The sequence below is a fragment of the Pygocentrus nattereri genome, chromosome 22 (genome assembly GCF_015220715.1).
Source record: "Pygocentrus nattereri isolate fPygNat1 chromosome 22, fPygNat1.pri, whole genome shotgun sequence".
In the NCBI taxonomy this organism is placed as follows: Eukaryota; Metazoa; Chordata; class Actinopteri; order Characiformes; family Serrasalmidae; genus Pygocentrus; species Pygocentrus nattereri.
Genome location: NC_051232.1, coordinates 18,496,696 through 18,522,496, shown reverse-complemented (window position 1 = coordinate 18,522,496; position 25,801 = coordinate 18,496,696). Strand labels below are relative to the sequence as shown.

At 39.5% G+C, this 25,801-nt stretch overlaps 1 protein-coding gene across 14 annotated transcripts in view; it reads left to right on the top strand.

Moving 5' to 3' along the window:
* ptprdb (protein tyrosine phosphatase receptor type Db) overlaps window positions 1-25,801 on the top strand; it is a 112,454-nt gene that overhangs the window by 37,318 nt on the left and 49,335 nt on the right. For 11 of the 14 annotated variants that reach the window (XM_037532593.1, XM_037532597.1, XM_037532589.1 and 8 more), the window contains exon 5: window positions 25,493-25,636. In XM_037532593.1, coding sequence (XP_037388490.1) covers window positions 25,549-25,636 — 88 coding nt within the window. In that variant the 5' untranslated portion in view covers window positions 25,493-25,548. Of the gene's footprint in view, window positions 1-5,974; window positions 6,277-25,492; window positions 25,637-25,801 lie in introns of those variants that run through there. The other 3 variants (XM_037532598.1, XM_037532587.1, XM_037532599.1) reach the window with 3 other exon arrangements.

Genomic DNA, 25,801 nt, shown 5'->3' with positions numbered 1-25,801 from the left:
CACATTACACGCACTGAAATCGCCACTTTAGCTCATACAGTATAAGTACTTATCACAAGCATTTACATACAAGAAAGAACTGTTAACCAGTGGTAACACAGATGATATAAATATATGGTTTATTCTTATATTGTCTGCTCTCTCTCTTTCTCTCTCTCTCTCTCTCTCTCTCTCTCTCTCTCTCTCTCTCTCCTCTCTCTCTTGCTCTCTTTCTCTCTCTCACTCTTTCTCCAAAGGCCAGATTTAGTTAGATTAATTAAATGTCACCTCTTTGATGTTGTCGGGGTCGGTGCGTGTGTGTATGTGTGCTTGCCTTCCGGTTATGTGTTAATTTGGTGTGAAATGTCGAGTGTCTGAACCACTTACACTGACATTCTTTTTAAGAGCATCTCATACTTCCATCTCTCCCTTACACAGTCTGATTGAAGTGTGTGTGTGTGTGTGTGTGTGTGTGTGTGTGTGTGTGAGTGTTTTGGACGGTGTTGCAGGGTTGGCTGTGCGAGGGCTAAACTCAATCAAAACACTGAATAATCTTACATTCTTATGCTCAATTAAAATTCATCCTGGAAATAGCTCTTGTATGTGTGCGTGTCTACGTCCCGGCTGCTGCCTCTGTTGTTACTTGAGTGACTTTCTGCAAGTGAAGCAGCTTAATGCGGCCTCATTAACATATCGCTCTGGGAACTAGGCTACTGAAGTGTGTGTGTGGGTGTGTGTTTAGCTCTTCTGGGGATCAGATGTCCCCAGATTGAAGGGAAAACATGAAAATGGGTGACACCGTAGGGACACTTAGCTGAACCCACAGGGACTCCACTGATCATTTATTTTGAAAAAATCAGCTTTTATTTGGAAACATATAAGAGCCAAAACATTTACAGTTGGTGACTGATGTTATAGATAGCCTAGTAGATTTTACCTATTGTAGCCTAATACAGGACGCAGTGGAGACTCTGCTAAGACAAGAATATGTAGCTCTCTGTGTGTCTGAGCTGTTGTTGGGGACCAGACATCCTCAGATTGATCTAAACATGGAAATATGTGATGCTATGTGGGCATATGGCAAGAATACATACCTTTCTCTGCGTTTGAGCTGTTGGTAGAGACCAGACGTTCTCAGATTGATCTAAACATGGAAATATGTGTTGCTGTGTGGGCATGTGGCAAAAATACATACCTCTCTGTGTGTTTGAGCTGTTGGTAAAAACCTAACATCCTGAGATTGATCTAAACATGGAAATATGGATGCAATAATGAACATATGGCAGGAACACATTCCTCTCTGTGTGTTTGAGCAGTTGGTAGAAACCGACCATCCTCAGATTGATCTAAACATGGAAATATGTCATGCTATGTGGGCATATGGCAAGAATACATACCTCTCTGTGTGTTAGAGCTGTTGGTAGAGACCAAACGGCCTCAGATTGACCTAAACATGGAAATTGAGATGCTATAATGGACATATAGCAAGAATACATACCTCTCTGTATGTTTGAACTGTTGCTAGAGACCAAACGTCCTCAGATTAATCTAAACATGGAAATATGTGATGCTATAATGGACATATAGCAAGAATACATACCTCTCTGTATGTTAGAGCTGTTGGTAGAAACCAAATGGCCTCAGATGGATCTAAGCATGGAAATATGTGTTGCTGTGTGGGCATGTGGCAAGAATACATACCTCTCTGAGTGTTTGAGCTGCTGCTAGAAACCAAACATCCTCAGATTGATCTAAACATGGAAATATGAGATGCTATAATGGACATATAGCAAGAATCCATACCTCTCTGTATGTTTGAACTGTTGGTAGAGACCAAACAGCCTCAGATTGATCTAAACATGGAAATATGAGATGCTATAATGGACATATAGCAAGAATCCATACCTCTCTCTATGTTTGAGCTGTTGGTAGAGACCAGGTGTCCTCAGATTGATCTAAACATGGAAATATGTGATGCTATGTGAGCATATGGCAGGAATACATACCTCTCTGTGTGTTTGTGCTGTTGGTATATGCCAGACATCCTCAGATTGATGTAAACAGCTGTTGGTAGTGACCAGATGTCCTCAGATTGATCTAAACACAGCTGGCCGCAAGGTTATTCGTGCTGTGCAAAGACCTATCAAACTAGGGAATAAACTTGTGGAGCCAGACGTCATCTTGTAATGAGAACATTTGGAGACAACCATGAGAAATTTTGGAGCAAGACTCCAAGCACTACCTTCACCCACCTATGTAACAAAGGGTCAAATTGTAAATCACTCTGGATAAGAGTGTCTGACAAATGGCAAAAACTAAAAGAATCCCACCACTGAAAATGTAACGTTGTCTCCAGACATGTATTCTCATTACACGATCACGTCTAGCTCTGCAAAACTATCCAATGAATGACCTACTGGCCTACATGTCATTGGGTCATATCACAGCCTATTAGGAAGACACTGGCTGCATCTCCCACAGCTCCGCCTATTTTAATTCACCAGTCTGGTAAGATTAGGCGGGGCAGAGTGGCATCATTCTAGCAGCTTTGCTCTGATATCAACTCCATCCAACGACCATAATGCCTGCAGATTCCTCAACTACAACTGTTGCACTCAAGTTCTTTCTGTTGGGTTTAGCATGGTCTCCCTGTCATCTGCAGCCAAGTTTTGGTAAATCAAAAAAGTAATTTAATTACTGCTGCAATACATGTGATCATTCAAAGCAAAAAGCATTTTAGTCTAAAGTCCAATTCAGTTAAGAGTCCAAAAAGGGGTTTTTATGTTTGGTTTTGAACCAATTTATTTATTTCTTTACATCTAATTTACTCTCTAAACCCTGTTCACATCTATATATCACTGCTGTCGGAACAAAACCTTGTATCTGCATTTGTGTTGTTTTTCATTTTTTAACTTAATTTAAAAAGTACATGTTGCCCTTTACATTGTGTGTAAATTTCATGATGAACGGATCAAAAGAAACAGCCCAAAATGACTTGGAAAAAATCTTTTGGTTCCATTGACTTACATTAAAAGTAAGGTAGGTTATTTTGGGGATACGAGATTTTGTTCCGACAACATCGATATCCAATTGTGCAGAGGAAAATTAACTACAGTATTTTATCTAGAATAAGACAGTCACAGTTTTCATCATTTAAAAAGGCATGCCACTAATCCCTGCCATCTTCTGAACAACATACAGCCAGTTATGCTTGATTAAAATGACGAATGGTTGATGCTATTTCAAAACCTAAAGCCTAGCTAGTAGAAACAGTCCAAAAACAGCTTCCTCAAAAAATAGTTGCTCCAAGCCAGCTTGAGGAAAATGTGTACCGGGTATTCAGTATTTTTAATGGCATGGTTCAGGTGTAATACCTGGCTGCTAATTTATCTTCCCACAACATGCAGCACATCCCTTAAATGCAACCAATACAGAGGGATGCAGACCCTCTTACGTTAATAACTGAGCCTTTTATACCAAGTGTGCACAGAAAGCAGTGTTGCAGCGCATACAAAGTGCTGTTTCTTGTCCATTCTTTACTGCTGCATGGCATTAGGTCCTGAACGGTTGGTGAAGCGTTATCCCACTAAACGACTCCCTGATGCTAGGCCTGCTTGCATTCAAGTTAAAAAATTTTTTTTTCCCTTTTCTCTTGTAATGTTGGCCTTTCGTAGATAAAGTTCTTGTTATGACTGAGATGTGAGCCGTTACACTGTAAACCCACAGTATAACCACTTTTAATTAAGCATTTAAGTGCAGTTACCCTTTACATTACATTTATGGCATTTGGCTGAAGCTCTTATCCAGAGCGACTTACAACTTGACCATTTTACACAGGTAGGTGAAGGTAGTGTTAGGAGTCTTGTCCAAGGACTCTTAGTGGTATAGTACAGGGTGCTTGACTGAACCTCAGTCTACAGCATAGAAGTCAGAGGTGTTACCCACTCCACTACACCAACCACAACCTGTGATAAATAACGCAAGTGATATAAAAATGACTTTATTTATTTATACCCACAGACCTTAATCTGCATGTGCCTTATGTCATTTTAACGTTCATTTCAGGACCTCTTATATTTATATTATTTTTCATTATTCTATTTTTCTACAATTAATGTTTATTTTTACAATTAGTGTTTGGTGTTTTTAATTCACACATGTCCTGTTTACAGTCTTTTTAATGTTATCGCTACACCATGGGGGTCTGAATGTAACGCAGTTTCAATACTCCATATGTCCTGTGCATATTGTAGTATTGACAATAAAGCTGATTGACTTGACTTAAAAATGTGGACCAGCTGGGGGTCTTTAAGTACCGGCTTGAGAAACACAGCACTACATGCTGTCGTTTAATTGAGTGTTTCAAGCAGTCTTACAATGGACATGCTATGGAAGCCCATTTTCACTGGGTAGAGAAGAAAAAATCACAACATAATGACATTTTCTCAAAATATTGACTTACTATGTCAAAATAATGACATTTTCTCAAAATATTGACTTACTATGTCAAAATAATGTCAAAGAAATTATTTATTTTCTCAAAATATTCACTTGGTATCTCGTGAAACTTGGAATAATTACTATTAATTGACAATAATGACTTTATTGAAATGTAGTAACTGTTATTATTATTTCAAGGAACTAAGACGTTCAATAAAGTGTATCATTATTTCAGGACACTCAGTCGTTATTTCATGAATGAAGTGATTATTTCGAGATGCTAAGTAGTAGACCAGGAGAAAAAACAGGCAACGTTGGCAGGTTTTCCATCCTTTGGGTCATTTTTAAAATAATAACAAGAAAACCTGAATGGAAAAAATAGGATTTAAAAAAACACCCAAGTATGGCAATAAAGAGTTTTGCGCAAATACAAAGAGTTAAATCTGTCCATCTTGCTCGTTTTGGTGTATCTAGCGAACACACATTGTCACAACGTTATCTACTTTCTTATATCGTTGTTACAACGTTGTTACAACGTTGCTTACTTTCTTACAACGTTGTCAAAACGTGGCGCTGTTTATTTGTCGGAACAAGGTTGTCACAACTTCCTTATTCGGCGACTTAGCAAAATAATGGAACTTAAGAAGATTCTAGAGGGTTGTGACAATGTTGTCAGAATGTTGCCAAAACGTTGTCACGGTGTTGTCAGGTAATACTGTCATAGCCCTCTCAGGAATTACATTTAAACGTTGTGAAAATGTTGTGGGCACGAAAAAAACCAATAAGTTGCCACAACGTAACTGTGTTCGCTGGGTAAACATGGTAGCCTAGCTTCCTGTAGTTAATCGAAACACGACATTTCGTAAGTGCAATTTTGTCCTCTGGTGGAAAGGCTGGAATCCCTACGAAGACCCCACAAATGCAGGGATACACGCGTGTCTGTGTGAGAAGCGGGCTTCGTTCTGCATCTGTGTTGTGTCTGTGTGTGTTGTTCTACATGTTTGAGTGGTGCTGATGGGAACTTCATTTACATATAAATACAAATGAACGCTTAGCAGCCGAGCGGCTCCGTCCTGATTAACCCACATAAAGAAAGCGGTGCTAAAGGAGACCAGCCGGGGTGGGCGACTCGGTGCGGCTGCGAATAATTCATCTCTGTGAAAAGCAGACGCGTTTTCGCGCTTTCCTGACGTCACCACGCCCCGCGCCTGCCGCCTTTTAGGTGGCGAGCGCGCGCGCGCGTTAATGTGTGTGAGCGCGCGCCGCTGAGGGGGAGAGAGAGAGAGAGAGAGAGAGAGAGAGAGAGAGAGAGAGAGAGAGAGAGAGAGAGAGAGAGAGCGAAAAAGAGAGAGAGCGCCCGCGAGAAAGAGAGAGAGAGAGAAAAAGAGAGAGAGGGAGAAAGAGCGAAAAAGAGAAAGAGAGAGCGACAAAGAAAGAGAGAGAGCGAAAAAGAGAAAGAGAGAGCGAGAAAGAGAGAGAGACAGGGCGACAAAGAAAAGGAGAGAGAAAGAGAGAGAGAGCGAAAAAGAGAAAGAGAGAGCGACAAAGAGAAAGAGAGAGAGAGAGAGAGAGAGAGAGAGAGCCGTGTGGACGTTTTATTCTCTCATTCCTTTTTCCCCCCAATATCAGCGAGTCTTTCCCATCTCTCGCGCGTGCGCGTACTGCCTTCGCTTTTAACGGCCGCCCGGAGGAGCCGTTAGTCACTGGAGGAGGAGAAGAAGAGCCGTTTTTGGAGGGGGTCGGTAATGCCGACCTAGTCGAGTTTGGCGGCTGTAACCGACGGCACCGTTAGCCGCTCTGTGCCCGAGCGACGACACCGGACCGAGAGGCTGAGGGGAGAGGGAGATGTGCACTCAGGTAGGCGAAAAATGGCAGCTAAACCGTCGCGTTCAGCCCAGATAACAGAGAATAATCGCACGAATAGAGAACCAGACCAGCACCTGGGGGCTCCGTTTACAGTTACGGATATGGGCTCTTCTTTTACAGGCGTCTTCTGCTTTTTGTTTTGTTTCGTACATTTTCAAGTTTTTGGATGTGATATTCAGCAGTAAAGCGTTTGGTGGCAGCGGTTCCACTAAACTAGCAACATTTCCTTTAACGCCAGCCTCTTTTATCCCCAGTCCCTCAACGGTAAAACGCAGGGGAAACATGCTGAAGGGGCATTTTTCGGTCTCCGTAGATTTTATACTCCATTGGAGGTCATTTTAAAGACATGTATATACATGTATACATATATATATAAATATAATATATAGCCGTGTCGCCGGGTATGTAGTGATGACGAGATGTTGGCGGATCAGCAGTAAGTAACGCTTGGAGACAGTATGGGCGTATCTCATAAGAAAAGTGTGACCAGACCTTCTGCTCGACTCGAAGTCACGTTCATTCTTTTAAGTGTCAGTGGTTAAACTGACCTGTTGTAATTGAGCTGCAGGTGGGCAGGATTGTTCTCAGGAGAACATGAATGAAGAAAAAAACCTTTCTGCTGTGTGTAAATGCTGTCGGTCGTACCTCTTTGTGTTCAGTGTCCCCACATGGATATTGATCTGACATTAGACACCCCCTTTCCCCCCCAAAAACCAGTCAGGTTAAGGTTGGGTTTGTCTCAGGCTTAGGCTGAGTTTATACACAAATGTGGGTCCCCACAAGTACAGTTTGTGTTTGGCACAGTTGAGAGGGGCAGAGTTGGTTTTGTTCCTCAGGTCTGCGGCAAGTGTTTGACCTATTTCACCCAAGCCCTCTTGGTTTTGGTGCTGGGTGGGTTGGGGTGGGGGGCGATGAGGAAGAAGGAGAGAGAAAAAAATGAAAGTTTTAAATATTTAACCTCTTCTGCATACCTGCTGTAGACATTTATGAACCAGGTGCTCTCAGGTTCTGTGGCATATGGTTCGGTATTAATAATGTAGACATCACAGTTAGTGGCAGCTTTGTGCTAATGTTCCTGCCGTTTACAGGAACAGGTAATGGGTGCTCTTCAAGCCTAACTTAATAGTACAGATTTGGTTTAGTTTGTTATTTTGAATCATGTTAGTTTGAGCCTATCTGCACCTTGGTCTCTTTGCTTCGTTCTTCGTAACTAACGTTCATTTTTTAAATTCACCTATGTTTTTACCTCAGAGGCCGAATTGGGAGTTTTGTCATCAGAAAGTGTGATAAGTGTACTGTTTGTCTGTTTTATCGAGGGCTAGAGCTGGTGCTGTTGCAGTGCACAAAGCCAGCCTGCCAGATGCAGCAATCCCCAGTTGGCTTTAGGAGTGTTTTCATGGTGGCAGGTAATGGGTTTGGCATCTAAGGTTCAATCTGTCAGCTCTGAATGTAGGCGGTCTACTGGCCAGCAATTCTGGCACCCTCCGTGTTGCCTTTCTTTTTTCCATAATCTTGATTTGCCCTCCACTGGCTATCTTTCTCTTCCAACTGAGAGTATAATCAGTTGCCATTTTATGGACTTCTGATTGTGGCATTGCTGGGAACTTGGTTGACAGAGTGGCGGTATTTAGTGGATTGAATTGTATTGTAAGTATAGTAAGGAAAACAGCACCTCAGCTGTGGGAAAAAAGTGTATTCAAACTTTAGACTCAAATGCCAGTCTTCATAAGCTGACAGCCACCATATGCTCCTGCTGTGCTCCCTCTAATGCAGCAATAAAGGCTTAACTGGTAGACGTGAACACAGAACACCAACAGTTATAGTAACGAAAACATACGTCAAGTTGTAACTGTATTTATATCATTTTAATTGGCCTTGTTTTGGATTGGGAGCCAGGTGGAATTTTTATCTAATATTTTTCCACCTGATCAGTTCCACCAGCTAGCTATATCCCCCCAATCACACAGTACTTCCATTGCTCATAGCAAGGTCTTTTGAAGCCATCCACATCATCTTTGCACAGCTTAACATGCTTGGAGGAGAACGCTAACTGCTGGTTCTGTTATATTAGCTAACAGACTGACCAACTGTTGGCTGGCATCACACTGAGTGATGAGAGGAGGGAGGGGTCATCCCTTCCACTCAGAGAGAGCGGGGCCAATTTTGCTGTCTTAGACCCACCATGGATGTCTGTGGCATCAATGGGGATAAAATTGGCAATCTGGCAGTGATAGGGCCAGTGTTTCAATTCACGTGACAACTCACCACTGTTTAACTGAAACTAGTCTAGTTTCACATTCGATCTTACTGGCTGAAATGATCAGTTATCAGAATTTTAAGCTTCCTCTAAGCAAAATCTGTGTCAGTGTCAAAATGTTCACACCACATGAGCCCTGATTCAAAGACGTGCTCTTCACATGACACAGTTCTGTATTACCACAGAGCAGTGATTGTCAGTCTTAGCAGTGGGGCGCCCCTGCACAGTTTGATATCTTTCCCTGTTGAAACACCTGATTTAACACATCATCAAGCAATTATTAAGCCCATCATAAGTTGAACCAAGTGTGCAAGAACAGGAAGAACACAATGCAGAGGTCCCTCGGGACTGGAATTAAGAAAGCATGCTCAGCTAGATTAATATCTGTGAAATATTTTGGTGTGGCCTGAAAGTGCTGCACGATTTTCACATTCTAATTTCTTTATGTAATTTGCTTCTTTAACCAGCATTTCCCACCATTGCTCTTCTGATTTTCAGTCAGATTTCACCAGCTTCTTTTCATGCCAAATTCATCAAAGCACACAGGCCAAATAGGAAAAAAGATTCACATAAAATGGAGCTGCCCGGACATGGTCACTCTATGGAAGACTGCATCATCAAATAGTGCAACAATTCAAATATAACATTTCTCGTACTCGTACAAAGAACTTTTGCTTTTCACCATCTGTTTAAAACATACAGAGAATCTGGCCATATTGCTGTTTGCAATGGACACGGCCAAAAACAGTATTTGCTGGTCATGATTTTTGGGCTCTCAGGCAGCTCTACATTAAGTGGAAATCACTGCATGGGCTCAGAAACACTTCTGAAAAACCACTATCTGTGAAAACAGTTACTGCATTCAGAAATGCAAGTTAAAACTAAAATGGAAAGAAGAAACTGTACGTAAACAGGATGCAGAAACACTGCTGCTTTTTCTGGGCCTGAGCTCGTTTAAAATGGACTGAGGTTAAGTGGAAGAGTCCTGTGGTCCAACAAATCAACGTTTGAAATAAATGTTTGGAAATCGTGGACGCTGTGTTATCCGGGATAAAGAGCACTCTGCTTGTTATCAGTGCACAGTTCAGAAGCCAGTATTCATGATGGTATAGGGGTGCATTTGTGCACATGGTATGGGTGACGTGTACATCTGTGAAGGCACCATTAATCCTGAACGATATATACATGTTTTGGCAACATATGCTGCTGTCCAGATGAAGTATTTTTCGGGGAAGGCCTTGATTATTTCAGCAAGACAATGCCAATCAATATTCTACATGTATTACAACGGTATTGCTCTGTAGCAAAAGAGTCTGAATGGTGAACTGACCTGACTACAGTCCAGACCGGTCAGCACTGAAAATATTTGGAGGGTTATGAAATGGAAAATGAAACAAATGAGCCCCTGAACTGCAGAGCAGCTGAAACCCTATGCCAAACAAGAAGGAGAAAACATTTCACTTTCAACACTACAATGTGTTGTTAAAAGAAGAAGTGATTCCCAGTTTCAACATTTGATATGCTGTATTTGTAGTATTTTCCTTTAAAAATATGGTTTACATGATTTGCACAGCATTGCATCCTATTTTTATTTACGTTCTGCAAAGTGTTTTTGCAAAGTGGGTTCTGAATATCATGGTGCATATGAAGTATCAGGAAAATGTTTTGACATATTGTGATAGTGTGTTTTTACCATTTTGTCAACCCCTGCCAAAAACTAAATTATAAAATGCCAACCTTATAAATGTGTGAACGTCTCATATGGATGCTTTTGTTTATTTAATGATGTGTTTTTATCCTCATTTATGTTCTTATCTTCACACTTAACAGCTCCACTTTCATGAAAGAATAGTCTCATTATCAAAGCAGTGCAGCCAGTGCAATGAAAGTGCTGCATTAGGGTTTAGTATTATCATGGGTGTTAATCGCAGTTGCTGATCTGAGAAGCTTTTTTGGTGGTTTGTCTTGTAATGCTTAAGGTCAGGATTTAGGAGGGGCAAAGCTGGCCTTAGATCTACACGAAAGGGCTCGTTTTACCCGGAGCGTTATCATGGTGATTTATCACAGAGTTCCTGTTAAGCTGTAATTAGGAAAACTTGCTGCAATTGTGCTGATGGATGTTGACTCTGTGATTATGGATAATCCATTACTGTGCAATCTTTCATTCTGGAAAGCTGTTTCCAAGAGGAAACACGCCTTAACTGGATATAGTCCTCCTTATCCCCCCACTTTTCCATAGTTGTAACTGTTACGGAGAGTCAGCGTTTATCTTTGGGCACAGTAAATTATTTTAGCTGATAACCTCAGTGACTGAATCATGGTGTGGTTCCACCGCACAGGTTTTTTGAGGACACTGATTGTGGATGTTGGCATTGAGCTTAGATAAGTCTTGATTTAAGCAGTCATGGCTTCAGCAATTGCCTGGCAACAGCTTAATCCCACTGAGCGGTTTGGATCACGCCTAAGCAGTTATATTATCTGCTGGAATGAAATGACAGACTTGTGCTTAAAAGGTGTGTGACATTCTTCTACCTAAACGTCACTCAACAGTCTGGGTAAATCTATAGCCAGTGGAAGAGGAATTCCACCACTTGATGTCTTGTTTACTGTCCAGAAAACATTGTACTGACAGTGTCTTTCCTGCAGAACAACTGAACAAAGTCACCACGCATGGCGCATCACGTACACTCCCCAAGACTGATCTTGTGCCGCTGTCTACCTGAATGTGCTGGCAGTGGCAGGCAAGGCATACAAGCTATGGCAGGATCAAGCAAGCATGCTGCCATTCAGCATTGCCAGTGGATCCTGTTGCTAGAAAGAAAAAAATATAGAAAAGTATACACATTTGAAGAAGTGTATACATTTGCATGACTAATTATTATATTGCATGACATTAATTTACAATGGCAGAAGACCTACTTCTGAATTGAATCATCTGTCTGAAACAATTATGTTAGTTGAGATTACATGTATGTATCTGAAACAACAGGAGAGCAGCAATAGTTTGAGATTTTGAAATTATTATTAGAGTGCTTGAACAGGCGCTCTATTGTTTTCTCTATTGTTATCTCTATTGTTATCTCTCATACTTCTTATTCTTCTTCCACACTTTTCTGCAATTAATACAGCCCGAACTGCTTAACATACAGACTCCATTCAAACTGCGTTTCGAAGGTCTCTGTGCTGTGACTTGTGCTATGTATTTTTGGAGTCGATGGGATTGGTAGTTTTTAATAAAATGAAGTTTAAATATTTAAACCTACCATAAGAACGAATGGCGGAATGTTCAGAACTTCAAATTCTGACATGATGTGATGATGTCACAGTAGGCCACTCAGTCTCACAGGCACGCAGATGTCACAATCTGCTTTAAAATCCTTAAACTTTCACCTAGAAACTCCATTTCAGTTTTAAATGGTAGAGAAACTTGTTCTTTCTGAAACCACAAAATATCTCATCATTTTATCAATTAGCTTTAGAGTTATGAGCATTTGTTTGGCACTAGGCACAGAAAATTGCTCCATTCCCTCCCATGTAAATTTCTCAAAATCAGAATCTGCTTGTTTCAAGATTTTCTCGGTGTTTAACTTGTCATAACTCAGACATTTTCTTCTCAATACACACAACATTACACAAAACAATCATCAAGGGGTCTTATCTCACACCATTTATCCAGTTAAGCTATAGAGTAAACATTTCCCGAGTTATGACCGTTTGTTCAGAGGGTGCAAATCGGACTCAAACAAGGCTTCTCCACTAAGAGCTGCATAATAACAGAATGACCCCCCCCTCCCCCTTCAAACACATACATCTCTCTCTCTCTCACACACACACACACACACACACACACATAAACACAGACACAGACAGACCTAAGGAGGTGTTGTTCACCTACACAGAAACACATGCAAACACACACACACTTGCAGCTCTTTTCAAGCATTCTTGCAGTTCCTTCAGGAAATGCACAGCTAGTTAATATTATTGTTGTAATTTCCACCGTTTTGACCTTATGCAGTTTATGCAATATTTATACTAGAGGTGTGAACACGGGCAGCGATCTAAAGGGTGTGAAAATGGCTGAAAAGGTGGGCAACTCCTGAGGTGCATAAGGGCACACATTTACCTCTCAGATTCAGGTCAGAATAGTTACACCATGTAAGGATGCATAGTGACATCAGCTTATTCAACAGGCACCATAGTTCACACATATTTATAACAGCTTAAAGTGTGAACCAGAGAAGGTGCTACTGTGTACAGAAGAGGTACACATGGCTAAATCAATGCTAGCTGTTATGTTGAGTTTTAGGTACAAACTTGATACAGAGATGTAATAAAAATCACAGGAATAATGGACTAGTTATGGACTAGTCAAGTATAATGGACTAGTTATGTCATTTAGTCCACTTTGGAGACATTGATAACAATTTCTCAGTGATATTGCTGCATTTATATGTTATGTGTAAAGAATGTGATCTAACAAAGCCAAAATATTTATTCATAATATAATTCAGGGTGATTTAAAAAGGATTCGATTTCAAAATGGTATATTTTGGTATGCGACATCATATACCAATTGAAAGAGGGGGTCATAGAGTTTCTGACTGTCAATGTGGTATTGAACAGCTCAGAGCATTTGTCAGTGGTACCAACAGTTCCAAGAAGAAGGCCACCAGCATCACCAGATCTCACACCTTTTACGTGCCATCATTCCCAACAACACTGGCTGATGTCAGAAATGGCATTGAAAGAGTCATGAGTTCATTGACACTCAACATGTTCAGTCAGAGTCCAGCCGCGTTGGTGTTGTTTGTTGTTGATGCTCAGTTGCGTTGATGTTGTCTGTTCAGCTGGAGGAGGTTCATATAAAGCACTTGTAAAAATAACGTAATAAACTTTATGCTCACTTAAACCATTTACAATTTATCGCATTATTTTGTAATGATTTACAAGATAAATAAATCATATATATGATAGTATATTGGATGTTAATAAAAGGTGTGGATATTAGAAGCACTGAGGCAAGAAAGGATCTTTACGTTCTATTATGGTGAACGTTAGTCGATGTTTGCACTGCAGGGCATAATGTGGCATTACTCTTAGTCAGGATACAGGATGTGCAATAATTGCAATATATTTTTGGAAAAAAGCCAATATTTTAAAGAGTTAAGATGTACAGTATTTTTAATCAGTGTTCTCTGGAGGATTCTGCAGTAGTTTGAAAGGCTTCATAATGTTCTTGCTCCCTGTTCAGGGGGTATTATCATATGTCATTTCTGATGAAAGGACTGATGACTACTTTGGATATTTAGTAATGACTCATTGTTATTCCTACAAATTTTTTGCTGAAGTCCTGTGTGAAGGTTCTTTAGAGTTCAGCAAGGAAACCCAGATCCACATTCATATGACAGCTTCTCTGCTACTTTATTTGGGCTTAATAGTTGGCATTTATTCACAGAAGGTTAATGGAAATTTGCAGGGAGGTTTGGTTTGTATTTGAAGCTGGACTTTGGATTCATATTTTTATTGGATTCAAAGTCTGGTACAGAGGTTTCAAATGTGAGTGTAGAGTGGATTGTTGTACATATCTAGAGAATTTGACCAGATTTAGAGAGGAATTAGTGGAGGCATTGTGGCTTGTAAATACCTCCTGAGGGCATGTATAGAGTTATACAGCTTCCTTCCTGCTTTTAACATCCTTCTTGTTCTCTGTTAATTTCATGCTCTGTGGACTGAATTTGCTTATTTCAAGGACCTATGTCGTGAAAGACTTTATTTTCCTAAATTTTTGTTTGATGTAGCCTATAAATGTTGTTAAAGCTTCAAAACAGACACTTCCATATGATTAATATATGGAAACAAAATTACATTGCTTTTAGATAGGCCTATTCAGCCTACAGGATTATACCCCACCCACTGAAGTTATGTGGAGTGTTTCAGCTTGGAATGTCTATGAATGAGCCACAGTACAGGACAGCCAACCAGCACAGAGCTCATTTGTATATGGATCATTCTACTAAATTGGTTTAAAATTGAAAACACATTTATCTGATGGGCACCTTAGATTCCTTTTGCTTTCAGTGACCCTATAACAATTCTATTTATTTTATTCAAATATTTTTTGTCAAAACAATAATGATACTACCAAAACAGTAGAAAAACAAAATAGCTTTGTACACACATAAAATCTCACCTCTTTTAAATGTAGGGGTGTGGTTAAAGTAAGGCTCCGCCCATGGACAGCAATTAAAAAAAAAAATAAAACTCATGGTATCTGAATCTTTTAACTTCATATTAAAACATAAAAAATCTGTAATAAATTGAGATCAGCTTTGTCAGTCTTAAAGACACAGTAATGAAAACAGCCTTTTTCATTCTAAAGCAGAGGTGCACAACACTTTCTCTGCTTGTCACACACACTTCAACTCAGTAAGGCCTTGTTAATGAGCTGATTTAGTTTGATCAGGCATGTTGGAAGCAGGGGAACACTGTTCAGGGCATCTAAGGTTCTAAGGGATAAAGAGAGTTTATGGCAAATAAAATTAATGCATTAAATAAAAGAAAACAGAATTACTACTTTTGCACATTAAAGTGTATAAATCTAGTCAAAATCAAAACGTAGAATATTTGAACCATGTTCTGATCTGAACCATGAACCATGAATTTGAACCATGTTCTGATCTGATTGTTGTTGCTTGTGTGTTGTGGTGGTAGTAGTTTTTGTTGTTCTTGCATGTGTAAAAGGGATACAGGGATAAGATGATGTTTATTTCCCCAGTTCTTAGCGTCATGCTCTGCTGGGTTAGCGTCCACCCTCATAATATTGGAAATCCTCTTATATAACTACTTGGTTAGTGAGCACACAGCCTTTACTGATTCATGCTCATACCAATACACATAACCAAGACAGTGATATATACTGTACACAGCACCATAAATGAACATAAACATAATCAGTTACTTGTTCAGAGCATATTTGTGCTCTTGCATTACTACACAAACACATACCTTTTTATTCTCTCACTGTTATATTATCACACAGCTAAACACTCAGAGCTGTGCACCACCTCACTTCCGTACTTAACAACCCTTTCCATTCATTTCCCTGTCTAGTTTTCTATAAGAAACCTCTTAAATGGCAGAGTAGAGAGATATTCAATTGGACAAAGGAATTCCCTCAGTGATATTTTTGTGCAGTGATCATGTGTTCCTAAATGTAAAGTTTTTTTTGTAGGCTTCAATTTCATGCACCCCTAAAACATTTTAAAACTACAAGGTTTAAATGTGTATTTGTCAACATATTTTGTCATTTGTGAATTGTTGTGCAGCAAATGATCAAATATGTGTATGTATATTATATTTTTGGGCTTTTATTTTTACAGCAGTTGAAAGTGCCAGCAGCACTTTATATTGTGTAAACATAAGTATTTAAGTTTTTCATTTTTCAGCAGAGATCTCAGAGAAGATTAGATATAGATAATCTACTTGCATAAGGAAAGGGAAAGTCAAATGAAAAATTAATGAATACGAGAGAAAAAGAAGTAAATCTATTTGAATAAAATAGTTATGTTATAACTGAAGTTTGGGGGGCATGCCTGAAACCCCTCCCTCTTCCAGTCTAACGCCCTATAAATCCATATTATCACCTTCCGTGCCCAGGACAGAGCGTTCACAATCCCCACCACCCTAGCTGTCAATCAGTCCTACTACATCTATGGCCTTTTTGCTACAGGCGGAAGCTGCCCAGAGTTCCAGCCCAAGTTCTCAGAGTTCTCCTCCCTCCATCAATCAGTCTCCCCTTATCCTACCAACACATGTTACAGGCATGGCCTGAACTCACAAATCAAGTTTTGTTTTGTTTGGTGGACACACACACACACACACACACACACACACACATATATATATATATATATATATATATATATATATATATATATATATATATATATATATATTGTTTCACAGGTTCATATCCAAGCACATTGTACTGTTTCTATATTGTTTACTGGTTCCATTTATAATATGGATTACCTTATAAGCCTGTGGGTAATGCCTCTTGAGTCACCACTTGAATATTGTTTCTCAGAGCTATGTATTAGTGTTATGTAAACTTGTGGCTCAAGCAGCCCCGGTGGATTGACTGTAAGAAACAGTATATGTTGTCTCCAGACTGTGCCTGCATTTTCTCACTTAACTCGAATACTTGTGTCCATACCAAGGATTGATTATGGGCTCATTTTGGGGAGGAATGTATAATCACATGCTTTCACACAGGAGTATTCCTTCCGAGTGGTTTATCAGTTTGTCCATATGAACCTTATATATGTATACACCACATACTAACACCTAAACTATGATGAACAGTGGTTATTGCTTGGTGTGTGGCATGCCTCATACAAGAGCAACTGCAAGTGAGGAGCTTTCTCGCTTGAGAAGGTTTTAGTCCATGTAGACGGGCACAATAATTGTGTTTTGTGTGATGCTCTCAACACTCTCCATTTAATAAAGCAGAATGTAATATTGATATCAGATGGTCCATAACTCTGTTGCTGGAGCGGCTAAGGCTAAGACATCTTGATATTTGATACTGTAAGTTTATTGAACTCTCAGTGTAAATAGCTCCAGGTCCAAGAAGAGGTGTGAAGAAGCCCTAAAGCGTGCTCCAGAGGTTTCTGCAGCATGGAGAAAGCTTTTCAGAATAAGCTGAAAATGATAAATCAACAAAATGGGGAGGCGTCTAAATATGTTATTTGCAGGGGAGTGTAAATTCTGAGCTATGTACACACAAAATATAAGTTCTGTTAAAGCTAAAAAATTAATAACACTTGAAGCAATGGTGCAACTACATTGGAACTTCTGTTCTGTACCTTCTCATTTTAACTGTCACTATGGCATTTATAACAAAAATGTTTGTTATAAATGTACATTAGATAGGGGTACAAACGTTAGCTGGGATTACCAAACCTACCTGCTGTAGGTTGTCTGCTAAAACCAAGTGAGAGTCACTAATCAGTGACTGAGACCAACTGAGTAAACAAGTGGAAGCAGGTGCGCTTCTGCTTGATTGGACTGAAAACCTTTAGCCGCGCTAGCCCCTTGTTGAGAAGATCGGTGACCCTTGCCTTATGAGAATAAAGCAACAGCAGGCTAATTTAGAAACAACATGAGCCACAGAGGCATGTTTTGGATGAAAGGTCTTGTGTAATATTTGAATTTAGTTTTGCGAAAATCTCATAATGACCACTGAATTTAATTTATTTGCATCCTAGACTTGAACTAAATTTCTCCTTTAAGTCTATCCTTGACTTATTATGTCCTTTTTTACAATTCTGAATGCTTTCTTTTATGCTAAGCTGTTGTTCACCTTGTTGAGTGCACTTGTTAGACTCCTAACTGTAGCTCAGTAGCGTGTAATGAAAGGCTAATTGTGTTAGTGCACGATAATAAGATAATGAGATTGGTGTAACAATAATTAGTATTGATTATTTCACTCAGTATTCTCTCCTACCTGTTTGGCATTACAGCTGAGCTGTGGCTATGCTGAATCAGCAGATGAAGACTTGTATTCTGTCACACACGCACACACACAAATCTTACATATTGACCTTTGTCAAAATGTGGAGGGACAGGAAATCGCAGGTTATGATAGTGGTCTTTGTTCTGCTCAGATTAGGCAGTTTAATGTATGGCCCTAATGCAGCAGGAGGGAGGGTTATAATCTAGGCAGACACATGCAAACTAATGCATACGGGGGGGTGAATAAGGATAGATACCTCACTCATTTGTGTCAACTGTTTGTGGGTGTTTGTGCCTCACAATTCTCTAGACTAGAGCATCAGCAGCTTTCAAAACATGAAGTGAAATGGTTTTCAATAAATTTTGAATTACTTAGTATTATATTTTTCTTAATATGTGATTTTCATTAAAGGGCTGGATAATTTGAATACTGTAGTATTTGCTGATTATGGTGGTATTTATTTGCTGTTTTTAAGTGAAGAAGCTTATATGCAGCTGTTTTCTGTTCATTCACACAAGAACATTTATGTTGAGGAGCATGAATATGGGTGAGATGGTGGGTTTTCTGGAGTAGAGCAGAGGGCTGTGTTTTTAGCTGTTAGCGCTGGAGAGGCTGTTTTCTTCTCGCTGTGTTTGTTGCTGTTCTCAGCAAAGCTGTGTCTGTATAGACTGTCACCTTGAGTTGTCTAGGTTTCTTCATTACAGTATTTAGCAGGTCACCTTTAAACGTTTAAATAAAATAATATCTGAATCCCCAAATTGCAAACCAAATATCTACCCAATGAATGAATTATGAATAGTTGAGTATTCAGGTCCAACCAATTCAAACTGACATGCAATAAATGATAATCATAAAGTTGACATCAAGTACATTTTATTTTTATTACTCTGATTGTGGTACTTATAGACATGAGATGTCATTATTTTCTTGGAGCGTAATGGCTATGATGATGCATTTTATCAAAAATATGTTTAGATCTAGAGATCTAGTATTTATACTTTGAGATCCTAGTAAAGGTTTAAAAATAGATCATTTAATGAAGGCAAGTGTGAAATTAACAGAGTTTGTAAATTTCACAGTGAATAGCCCAAAAGAAGCGGCCCAAAATGACTTGGAAAAATTCTAATTCCTTTGACTTTAAAATTAAAGTATGTTTTTTGCTTCTGTTGTAAATTAACCATTTTGGAGATACAAGGTTTTGTTCCGACAGCAGCGATATACTATTAGTAGTGCACTCATTAGTGTAGCATGCGAACAGAAGTGTGTGGTTTGGCGGTAGTTCTCCATGAACACATAGGGCAGCAAATTTTTGTCAGCTCCATCAGAGCGTATCTTCCCTGCAGTGGGAAGTTTCTGCTCTGAGAGGAGATCAGGCCTCTCACAGGAGCATACAGAGATACTGACTTTCCTCTATTTCACTAAAGACCTGTGACTGTAGAATTTAGTTGCAACAGTGTAGACAGACAGCAGAATGCATAAAGCACAGATTGCAGTCTTTGGTTTTTCTATGTACTCGTTTAAAGGAAAACTGATTTAGTTTTTTTGTTATTTTTTTGCTGCTATGTTGCATATCCTTACATTATAAATTTTGACAGGAAAAAAGTATTGGTGATGATATTCATCTTCATTGTCTTCACTGTTAGTTAGCAAATGCATAATAACAACCTCAAGCTAAATTTAAAAGCTAATAGCTACATAAAAGTTATTGTTAATGTAGTGCATCATCCAAATAATGGATTACTTGTTTCATTAATCGATACATTACTCAACTGTCAAATTAGTCGATTGTTGCAGCCCTACTGACCATTTGAAGAACACTCACTCGAGCTGTTGCATTGTGAAACAAACTGAACTGAATGAGAAAGATACAATGGTCGGTCTTCACAAAGCTTTTTAAAGTAAGAGTTCTGATTTAGGATCAAATTCCTCTTTTATTTACTTTAACTTTACTGACTGGAACAGATCCTAAATCAGCACTACTAATCTTCTAATCTGGCAAGCTTCGTGAGTTTGGGCCAGTGTCACAAAAACTGTGGTGTGGACTTTAGCAAGCGCACTAGATATAAAAACAGGTCAGAAAACATGTACATCTGCTTTATGATATAAAAATGAGAGATGCAGCCAGTGTGGTTTTTAATTGGCGTCCTGCATCCAAATCGAATTGTGAGCTGCCTAGAGATTCCCAACTGTAGTGTTTGTCATTGTGTGAGTGGGTGTGCGCTGGGGATTGTGTTAAGCTGATGTGGTGCATTCTCCAAATGAAGCAGATTGTGTGTGTGTGTGTGTGTGTGTGTGCGTGTGCGTGTGTGTGTGTGTGTGTGTGCGTGTGCACATGTGGGCATATGTGTTTTGAAGGTCTCCTGTATGACATGAGTCAGAGATCAGATTGACCCAGATCCACCAGGCACATTCTCACACACACGATGACAGCTACATCTTCTGTGCGTGCATGTGTGTGTGTGTGTGTGTGTGTATCACTGACCCCCCCTCCCCCCAACTAACCCCCCCCCCTCAACTACCACCCCCCCCTCTCTCCCAAGCTCCTCCTGTGTGAATCCCTACAGGAAGTGACACATGTAGTCTTTCCTCTCTCAGCACAGTAAAAGCAAGGGAAACCTCAGAGTACAGCGGAGGAATAAAAAATAGATAAAAGGAGGGGGAGGTTGCACGCATGAGGGAGTCGCGAGCCACTCTGTGTGTTCTGCTGATGTGATGGGACGTGACAAGCGTGGTGCCCATGGGGGCAGAGTTACCATGGCGATTCCCAACACACCCTGTCCATGGCAATCTCCCATGCACACAATCCATATTTAATGCAACTTCACTTAGTGCTATTCAGCTGCCCACCTCTTTCCCCCTCTCTCTCTTCTCTCTCTGTCTCAAACACACACACACACACACACACACACACACACACACTCTCACTCGTTCCCTCACTCTCACATTTCTGGAAGAGTTCTGATTATACATTTATGTGCCGGATAGCTTAATTATTGAGTTTGCTGTAGGAGTGTGTCGCTGTGAGGCTTTTAGCAGCTGCGAGTGAATATATTTTCCTTACATTACCTATGCTTCTTTGAGCTACAAACTGCTTGCCCTGCACGTATATGAAGGAGAGTTTGGCCTACAATGCGTTTTCACCTTAAAATTTCGGAACGTAGTGCCCAGCAGTGCCACATCTTTGCTAGCAACCTCCAGAACACATTGAGTTGAGGAGATACTTTTATTATCCATCATTAACAGCAGAAGAAGCCAGTGGGCTCCTTTCTCCTCTAGCTGGTTGGGGGGCAAAAAGAAAAAGTCTACATTTCAAACCAGATGGTCCTTGTGGAGACATGTCCAGGTTAGCGGTGCTGATATAGCAGATTTTTCGCAAACTGAACGAAAATGTGGACAAAGGCAGTGTGTCATTCAGAAGTCCAGTGCAGAGCATGCTTGCACTTTAAAATTATTAGTTAGACCAGTTCGGTCACCTCAGAAATAACATTTTTTCAAGCTAAAATCATTGCGGGATATCTTAAAGAATGCCTCCGCCCCTTTAAAGTTAAGATAGACTGTGTTCAATGGGAATCTGTATGGTGAAAATGCACATTCTGAATTCTCCAACTGTATCTTCCATACAGTAAGGTGACACCTATTTAAACACATTCTCAAAATTGGTGGATTGTTCAATTACTAATATAATCAGTAGTGACAGTTCTAAAAAATTCAAACACAAGCAGTACGAAGACAAGATCAGCGTCTTTGTTTTATATGCTCATTCTGAAACTGATGCCTGGAACACATTCTAAAAAACGTTATTCAAGCTTTAAAGTGCATGATATCATCAAAATTGCAATACAAAATCGAATTGAATTCAGGGAATCTGGAGAAATATCTGTGCCAAACAAGCAAGGCCAAAAACCTGAATGCTCATAAAGTTTAATTCCACAAACAGTACTGCATTAAAAGCTAGTAAATGTCTGCGATACGTATGTGTGTGTATGTGTGTGTGTCTATATGTATATGTGTGTGTATATATATATATATATATATATATACATATCTTATATATATATAAAATCATCTCTTGAGCTTGGAAATACTTTGACAAGCTGTTGTCTATAAACACTGTTCATAGCTGTATCATTAATGCTGAAGGATACATAAACATTTTGGAGCAACATATATTGCCTTTTTCAACACCGTCTATTTCAGGGACACCTGTGTTTATTGGCCTGCCTGTTTTACATAGACAGTGTGGCGCATTAGAAAGTGCAGTCGTTAATTTCAAAATGTTTTTAGTGATGTTTAAAGCAAAGATGATGTGACACTGTCATAAACTTAAACTGGAACATGTTGTGGGCATCATATTCAAAATGATCATATACTGTGTATATACAAAATAAACTTAAGTGCATAAGGTAATACATGAGATATTGTGTTTTTGTACTGTTTTCAATATAATTCAGGTCAAAAATAATATCCGCTGTCTGTTTTTATCGTAAGTAAGTAAATAAATAAATAAATGACTAGGAATGTTTATACATTATAGGGTACATGGTAATACTCTTAATATCTGATCATATTCCTTCTCATGTATTGACTACAGTATGTGTTAGTAGTTATGCTGCTCTTTGATTTGACAGTGCTTTTTGAAAAACTAATACAGTCTGGAAGCTTTCATATGTCAGGAACAAGGAGTTTTACAAAGCAGCTGGGTCCAGTCAGCTCAGCAGTGTTTGTAAAGCTCATATTAAGCTGTCAGATCAGACATCCGCACAACTTCCTTCCATTTGAGATCGTAGTATGTTTTGTATATTAAGTGCAGTTTAAACTCCTATCAATTACGGGCTTTTGAATCAATACCAGCTGAACCAAGACTGCAGCCATTCTCCTGAAAGTCTATCCTACTGAAGTCAGCTTCACTTCTAATCTGACTTTTGAGAATCTCAATGTTAGGATCATTTATGTCAAGGTCAGCTCATGTATAGGGTAGATAAATGTACCTCAAGGGTAAACTTTACCATCTGCACATTGTGGTGGAGAGCTGCTCATTTTCCCTTAGGAGAAGAGTGTGATTAGCCACATCACTCCATCATGAGAGTCACAGCTCTGTAAGACAGATTTTCAAATGGCACCGACCACTAATGAGCAGTATTGTCACAGTATGATGTTTTGATGGTTCGGTTATAGTCCTAGGAAACATGGTTTAATTGTTTTTGTAATATTGTTGCAGCATTTTGTAAGGAAAGATCAAAACTGCAGATTTTATTACGTTACCTTTAATGTATACTGCATGGACCTTTACAAAAAAGCTATTGTGATGAACAATGCTGTTTTGCCTTCTCATTAAGATGGACTGAGGCGAAGTGGAAAATTGTCCGATGGTGAATAAAAATTTCAATTCTCTTTGGAAGCCATGGACGCATCTTCTGGGCTAAAGACCAATCTGCTTGTTAATCACACACAGGTCGAAGGCCCGCATTAGTTGGGGTGTATTAGTGCACATGGACTTGCACATCTGTGAATGCGCCATTAATGCTGAATGATATGCTTTGGCAACATATGCTGCCATCCTGTAGCGTCGACGATGACGTCAGACGCGTGTGGAAAGTAGAACAAGGGAACCTTTAATAAACCAGACGTAATCTTAGCTCAGAGTCGAAACAGACTTGGGTCAAAACCAAAACAATCCGAAGGAGGAGACACAAAATGAAAGTCCAGAAAACAGTCCAAAATGTCAGAACACGGAGATCTCTCACAGGCAGAATATCCACAGGGAAATAGCAAAAGAGTAAACGGTAAACAGGCAAACAGGTCATAAACGATAAGGCGTAGAAACATGGGAAACACTCGGTATGTTGCTGAATGAAACAATACTTCGCAATGAACCTGTGTTACGCCCGGGCTTATAAGCTAAAGCTAATAGCTAAACACAGCTGAACCACATTAGTATTCCGGAGAGTGAGATCTGTGATTGGAGCGTGCAGGCAGGTCAGAGTTGGCAGGAGACATGTGACTTCCTGGAGGAGTCTAGGTGATGGAGTCCAAGGAATACGTGACACATCCAGAGGAGAAGAGACCTTACTTATTTCAGCAAGACACTGTCAAACCACATTCCGCATGTGTTACAACAGCATTGCTTCATATTAAAGAGTCCAGATGCTAAACTGGCCTGCCTGCCGTCCAGATCTGTCACCACTGAAAATATCTGGTGGATTATGAAACAAAAAATACAATAAATGAAACCCCAAACTGTTGAGCAGCTGAAGTCCTATGTTAAGCAAGAATGGGAAAACATTTCAATTTCAAAACTACAGCAGTTGGTCTGCATAAAGCAGTTGTTTACTGCTGGTGAAACACAGCGGTAAACATGCCCTTGTCCCAGCTTTTTTGGAACATGTTGTTGGCATCAAATTCAAAATGGGCATATATTTTTCTAATAACAATAAAATTTTTCCATGTCAACATTTGATATGTTGTCTTTATAGTATTTTCAAGTAAGCATATGGTTTAAATGATTTGCACATCATTGCATGCTATTTTTATTTACATTTTGCACAGCATTCAACTTTTCGGGAAAGGGGGCTGTATTTAATCATTTTTTAAATTCTAGTTTTGGAAACTTGTGTATGTCCAATCATTTTTCTTTTGTCTTTGCCCTTTTTTATGGATATGGGTTGTGTTGTATCTCATCTTGTCAGAAATATTTCCTGAAAAAATTGTGGCTTCCTGATCATTTTATAGTAAATAATGAAAATATTTCTAATTATATGATAACTGATCGCTGCTGGCTTTCGTTCATTGTTGGCATCATGTTAGCCTTTTTGGGTGAAAAACATTCTTTAACACAGTCCTCAGATGGCAGACTTTTAGCACTTGATTTAAATGTTTGCTGACTCTCATGCTCAGTATGTGATCTCACCCCCGCTAGTGAGACCAATCTCCTGCCCTACATGATGCATCATTCACACAGACATACCCACACACACAGTTTTCTGTGCATACAGTGCTCTGGATTGACTTGTCTGATGGTTCAAGCCTGTAGAACAGTGCTTATTTTTCGTAAATAAATGATGAAAAATGTACTGCGGCACGTCGCCTGAGGCCTAATTCTAAAAGAAGCATGACTTTGTGAATTGTTCATGATTGTAACAAGCATTACACCATATGCTCAATAACAAGTATGATGTTTGCTTTAAAATGCAAGCATAGCTTATTTTACTCATGCTCATCGTACACTGCATTGTTTTGCTGTGACGTTGTTTTCAAAGATATCCTCAGGCCTTTAGCTTTAACCTTAAGCTTAAAATTCACTAATGTGCACACTTCCAAGATGGAAAGACAGGAGATTTATTGAAGGTTGTTAAAATGCAGGGCACTTTAGCCTTTAAAATTCTTGTACCGTATGGATGGCTTAATATGTGAACGTGTTTCATCTTTATTAGGTTATGAGCGCCTGTGGAGCTTGGTGATTCGTAGTCACAGACAAGCCAATGAGAGGATGGCCAGAAGTCACATGATCTACAAAGCCCACATCCAGCTGGTTCTGCTGATTCTACTGAGTGCACTGCGGCTCTCACACACTCAGAGTGAGTCTGTCTGTCTCTCTCTCTCTCTCTCTTTCTCTCTGTCTCTCAGAGTTGTACACACACCCACAACTATACCCACACACACTTTGAGTATAATGTTCCTTTCAGCTTCAGAAGAATAATTGTAGGCTGTTCAGATATTACTAATAGTGTCTAAGCACATCT